Source organism: Carlito syrichta, unplaced genomic scaffold (assembly GCF_000164805.1).
Source record: "Carlito syrichta isolate Samal-C Ts95f unplaced genomic scaffold, Tarsius_syrichta-2.0.1 Scaffold60087, whole genome shotgun sequence".
Taxonomy (NCBI): domain Eukaryota; kingdom Metazoa; phylum Chordata; class Mammalia; order Primates; family Tarsiidae; genus Carlito; species Carlito syrichta.
In genome coordinates, this window is record NW_007004183.1 from 231,227 (window position 1) to 237,323 (window position 6,097).

The following is a 6,097-nucleotide window of genomic DNA, read 5'->3' on the forward strand; positions in this document are numbered from 1 at the left end:
AAAAAAAAAAAAAAAAATCACTCATGTTCTTTAATATCATCCTCCCTCTCCTAAAAGGAGAGGGAGTTGAGTTCTAGATGTTCTGACTTTTATTATGTCAAACGTTCTTTTCATAGAGGGTGAGAGATATATTTAGATTTATTTTTCCTTTCCTGAAAGCTTCCCTAAGTATGATTTGTCTAACTTCATAGAAAAGAGCTATATAAAACTGTGTGCTTAAAAGAAACTTAAAACTTAAAACAAGGAGACCAGAGACTGAGCTGTTTATGAGTTGTGTCCTTGGGCAAGTCACTTGACTCAGCTTGTCAGTCTTCTGCTGCAGAAGGGGGACATCAGCATTCCTACCTCACAGGATTGTTGTAAAAAGAAATCCTATGGATGTGAACATGTTTTGTATACACCAAAGTGTTATATGACCAGTTCTTTTTATTATATACTTTATAATTTATTAAATAATTTCCATACAAAGCAATTGCATGGGAATGGAAGTCTGTAACCTCGCTTTAGTAATTCATGTTCTTTTGTTTATTGGCAGAGAATTCTGGAGATTATTTTCCCCGAAACTTTCTCTGTGCATTGTTGAAATTGACTCTACTACATTAATCTCGTAGATCTAAAATCACCTTCCTGCACACGACAGAATATTTTTGTATTATGTCAAAAATCTGTCCCTGCAGATTCGCAAAAGACCCATTTTACTGCTAAGACAGAGGAAGTTTTTGCACTGTTTTATGTAATTACTGTTTATATAAGGGAAATCTATGATCATTTCCAGAGGTATCAATTAACTTAAGTGTTTTACCCAAAAGAGCAAACAACAACAATAAGTATATATTAGTAGCCAAATTAACTCTAATGTAAGTTTTTTTTGGACAACTGCAATATAGTAGTTGGGGTGAAAGATCTATCATCATAAATTAAATGCTAGATTTACACTTTTTTACACTGAAATGTTTACTTAGCACTTTATATGTATGAAGCACAGTTTAGGGACTATTTAAAACTGGGACCAGATCACTGTAATGGACTTATAGCTTGAAGTTGACTAAGGTATAAAGTTTTCAGGTTGTGCTTATGCCACAGCTACAGAATGATCACTAGTTAATATCTATAGGAATTAGTAATGGAATGATAGGGGTCTCCAGAGGTTAACTAATCTACCCATCTGTCTCTTAGCTGGACCAATACCTAACCCATCCCACATGACTGTGCATTTTTGTATCATTAAAGTGCTCTCACAGAGAAAATGATTTCCCAGCCTTTCCCAGTCGTTACTCTGACTGATGCTATCAGCACTTTCTCTGACTTACACTCTGTGTTTAATGGAACAACTGAGCAGTTTTATACATAAACCTCTCTTTATCAAATTTATGTAAGAATTAGAAGTGCCATATGTATATAGTTAGTAGCTAGCTATTAAGAGGGAATTATGTTTCCTAATAGAGGTATGTATGTCTAAGATGCTCAGTCCTTTGAAGTTTAGGGTAGACATGTGTCAGCTCTGGTGGGTGATGCTGCAGTTTTTACTACTTTAATTGCATTTAATTAGTAGCTATTGATTTTTGCCTTAGATTTGAGTACTTCCTATTATTTGCTTTATTTATTAATAATTTTTAAAAAGAAATTTACTGACTTGAAACCTGTAAGATCAACCCATATTTTTTTTTCTCCTCAGTTACTTGGACATAGGAGAAATCAAGAAAAGACCAATGGAAGTTGTTAATACAGAGGTAATGCAAACACTATTTTGAAGGTTCAAATGAATGATGGTACCATTTGTTTTGGTTATTTTTTCTTATGGTGTGTCTTAGAGATTTGGACAGCATTCTACTCATAATAGATAAATTCTCAAATATATATAAATGGGGTATTATGTGTTTTAAGACAAAGATAATTCTTTCTTTGGATCATCGTCAGAAATGAAGAGACTGAGTAGGTGTCCTAAAACATGTAGGATTAGGCACATGTTCTTATTTTCCCATTTTCTAGCTACCTGTTATCTGGTTGAAAACCATGGGAATATTTCCTGCCAAGTGAGAAGATTCTGAGCAATATTATTTAACTCTGTTTTTTTTTTTTCTTTAAGTCAGAGTCTCACTCTGTTGCTCAGGCTGGAATGCAGTGGCAAGATCACAGCTCATCACAGCCTCAACTTCCTGGGCCCTGGTGATCCTTTTGCCTCAGCTTCTCAAGTAGCTGGGTCTACTGGGGTGGGCCACCATGCCTGCCTAATTTTTTAATTTTATTTTTGGAAAGACAGGGTCTCACTATGTTGCCTAGTCTGGTCTCAAACTCCTGGGCTCAAGCAATCCTCTCGCCTTAGCTTCCCAAGTGCTGGGATTACAGGCGTGAGTCATGGTGTCCAGTCTAAATCTTTACCTACTACAGCCTTTGTCTTATTTTGTTTCTGACAGCTCATTATTTAAAATAGCCCAGGTCTCTCTGACTGCCCTTCAGGCTTTCAAAAGAGAAGAATAGATGCCATATTGAATGCTGTGTGACGTCAGGAAAACACCTCCATGTTGACTTGTATCAAAGTACAAGTTGAGTACAGTTAGCAAACACTTGTATAGAGATTGGAAAAGGGTCTTATGAAATAGATATTTGAAACACCACATTCCACATAGTTTCTGAAACCCTAGTGGAATTTTCAGGTGTTCTATTAGTAGGTGTTCTTTAGTTTATGGATTAAAAAATAGTTTAAAAAAAAAACATTTGCGGAAACAGACTTAAATGTCCCAGTGAGACAGGGAAAATTGTAGTTAGACCTGGACTGGGCCTCTGTTCACCAGCCCAGACTGCCACTCTTCCCATTTGAACCCCACATAAACATGTGTGTCAGACTGACCATGAAAGCTATAGACTTTATAGCTTAAAGTGGACAAAGGTATACATTTTTTAGGTTATATGTATGGTATAGCTGAAGAATGACCACCAGGTGATAGATGTAGCAAAATGTAATGAAGGACAGATCAGTGAATGCATTCTGGATAAGATTTTGTTTGAAGGATATACACACCTGTTTGAAGCGGACAATCTTGCATAACACTGGTGACAAAACCTGGATTTCTGCAGTAGAATTTGAGATGTGTAAAATCCTAAAAAATGTGAGCCCAATATATTTACTGTAGATTCTAGTGTCTTTGATGAATCTACAGTAAAATGCAACAGGTGTGCAATAAATATATTGAATATACTTTCTTTTTTCCTTAAAAGAGTATCCTTTGTAACAGAATCATTCACAAGGACTCTAGTTCATTTAATTTGCTAACTTTTCTTTTCCTTTGGGGATAGTAACTATTGTTTTCCCTGTACTTTGGGCTTATGCATGAGTCATACACACAAGGCTCTGATTTACGAAAGCACATGTGAAAATCTCACTTGTGAAAAACCTACCTCTTATTTCCAAATAAAAGACACCTGTTTCTCAAGGGAAACTCTCTCACCCTTCCTCCTTTCCTCTTACTACCCTGCTGCGGCCTTTCACTTATTCTCAGCCCTTCTCCCAAAGACTTCCAAAGGGGATGAAAAGAGAGAAATAGAAGAAATTTTGGAATGCAAAGAAGTTGGGAAGAGGCAGGGAAAAACTTGTTGTCCGTGCTCTTCCGTGAGTCCCCCACCCACTCACACCCCACTTTCTCACTTGCTCCCTAGAGTTCTCTCGCTCACAGTGTCCTCCCGGCCTTTCCTCCAAGTCTGGATAAGCAGTGTGCTCATGTCACATGCCCAGTCTGGAGAAACCCTCCTCCCCAAAGTCCTCACCATGGCCTTCACCCCTGCCCTGAGAACCTATCTATTGTGTGTTTACTTTTTACTATAGGGAAATCTCTCTGTTTTCCACAAATTTATAATTAAACTTTTGGAATTTAATAAGTTTATAAGTTGGAGGACTATCTATGCTTGAAATTTGAGAACAGACTTGGTGGACACTAGCCTTCCACAAAATTATAGATTCGATTTCTTTTTTTATCTCAGGTGGGGATTTCAACATTAGTGTCCACTGAGAAAAGTTGCTCCCCTTGTTAAGTAATACTGGTATTCTTTGGAGTTGGATAACATATAAGGCAGGGCATCAGAGAATTATTACTGTTGTTATTATTAAAGTCAGAGTCCCACTCTGTAGCCTAGGCTGGAGTGTAGTGGTATGAGCATAGTTCACTGCAACCTTGACCTCTTGGGCTCAGGCAATCCTTCTGTTTCAGCCCCCCAAAGAGCTAGGACTAGAGGTGCATGCCACCATGCCCGGCTAATTTTTTGATTTTTTTTGTAGAGACAGGGTCTCTCTATGTTGCCCAGGCTGGTTTTGAACTCCTGGGCTCAAGCAATCCTCTTGCCTCGGCCTCCTAAAGTGCTGGGATTACAGGCATGAGCCACTGCACCCCACCATATACCTATTTTTGAAGTGGATTTGAAACATGATACACCAAATTAATGGTTTAGAGTTGTTTCAAGTGGAAGTTTCAGTACAGTAGTAGTATAAAAATAAGTATTCAAAGATATGTCATTATGAGGGTTGAATAAAATTACTTGTTCACCAAAACTGGGGGCATTTCTCTCAAATCTGAGGTAATTTCGGACAGTTTGTGTTTATAGTGATGGGCCTGCATACAAAAAGCCACTACATCTGTATACATCATTCAATTTTTTAAGTAGCTTAAAGCATATTCTAATTGTTTCCAGTGCATATGGCTGTGGAAAGACCTTTGCATTCTGACAAGGTCATGTAGAATGTGTAACTTTGGGTCCTAGCCACTGTGGCTGGGACACCCCACTAGTGAGTACTGGGAGTTAGCATTCTTGCCCTTCTCCTGGAACACCCACCAAAGTCCATGGTACGATCTGGTTTCTCTTTACAAAACTAATAATTTCGATAGATGTAGATAGATGGTACCTGTTTACTGATTGCAGGTCATAGTAACAAGAATGTGTGTGTCACCTCAGCATCTGAAGTTCTTTTGTGGTTCTTGTCATTTCTTTCCTGTTGCATGAGGCTCATCTTTGAAGGACAGTTGCTCAATTCCTCCTTCTCTTTGTGGACCTATTATGGGGACAGGGAAAGGCAGAGCTTTAATGGATCTCTTCTACTAACATGAAAGAAGCACAGAGTCCTATTTGGTGAATGTTCTGGATGGCAGAAGGAAATTGGGGTGAGCACTTGTGGGGGTATAAGGAGGAAGAAAAAAAGAGAGGAATACGGCAACCTCAAAGCTGGGGCACTGTGTGGGCTCAGAGCAGTCTGCCCTTGTCTTTCTCCACATATTTATCTATTATCTAGATAGTGGCTTTTATGAAAACAGTTTTCTTAATTTCTGACCTTGGTAGCTCATCTTTTTATTTATGACTTCCCAGTCCTCTCTTTGCTACCTCCTCTCAGCCCAGTTTCATGTCTCATTCTATTTTTTTTTATAACCTTTCAAGGCAGAATTAATGACAATCCTAAATAGTTATTTAGAGTGCATGTGTGATACCAGCCCTCACTGTGGCTCTTACCTTTTTGCTCTACTGAATGTAACGTCTACTTCCTTTCTTGTTTTCCTCTTCCCATTCCTTCCTGCTTGCTTTCTTTCTTTCTTTCTTTCTTTCTTTCTTTCTTTCTTTCTTTCTTTCTTTCTTTCTTTCTTTCTTTCTTTCTTTCTTTCCTTTACTTCATGGGACTTGAATGCCTATGCTGTGTCATGGAGTGGATAGGGTGAGCAAGAATGAATAAGACATGCATGACCTCTCAGTTCCAGGAATTTATAATCTTGCTGAAAAGACAGGTAGATGAACACCTCTAGTACCACATAATAAGTGATTCAATTTAGAAGCTACAGTTTGCATTTAGGTGTTTAGTTCAAGTGCTTCTGGCTTTATGATGCTACAGCAAAGTCATTTGTGGCCCCTGTGAATGGACACTTCCTTCTTTGACCTAGAGTCGTAGACCTCACTGTTCATTCCATGCCCCATGTCTCATTTGTGCAGTGAGTCCTCCAAATAATGACAATCTTTTTTTTTTTTTTAATAACCATTCAAGGCAGAATTAATGACAATCCTAAATAATTATTTAAAGTGCATTATATACAGAGAGGAAGAGCATGCAACTTAACTTCAGGGTATT

General features: G+C 38.0%; 1 protein-coding gene across 1 annotated transcript in view; it reads left to right on the forward strand.

Moving 5' to 3' along the window:
- Positions 1-2,066, forward strand: part of LOC103251862 — a 5,043-nt gene extending 2,977 nt beyond the window's left edge. Inside the window, exons 4-5 of the mRNA XM_008050485.2 lie at positions 1,676-1,730; positions 1,990-2,066. Of these exons, the coding sequence (XP_008048676.2) occupies positions 1,676-1,730; positions 1,990-2,037 (103 nt within the window). The 3' untranslated portion in view covers positions 2,038-2,066. The remainder of the gene's footprint in view (positions 1-1,675; positions 1,731-1,989) is intronic.
- The last annotated feature ends 4,031 nt before the right edge of the window (positions 2,067-6,097 follow it).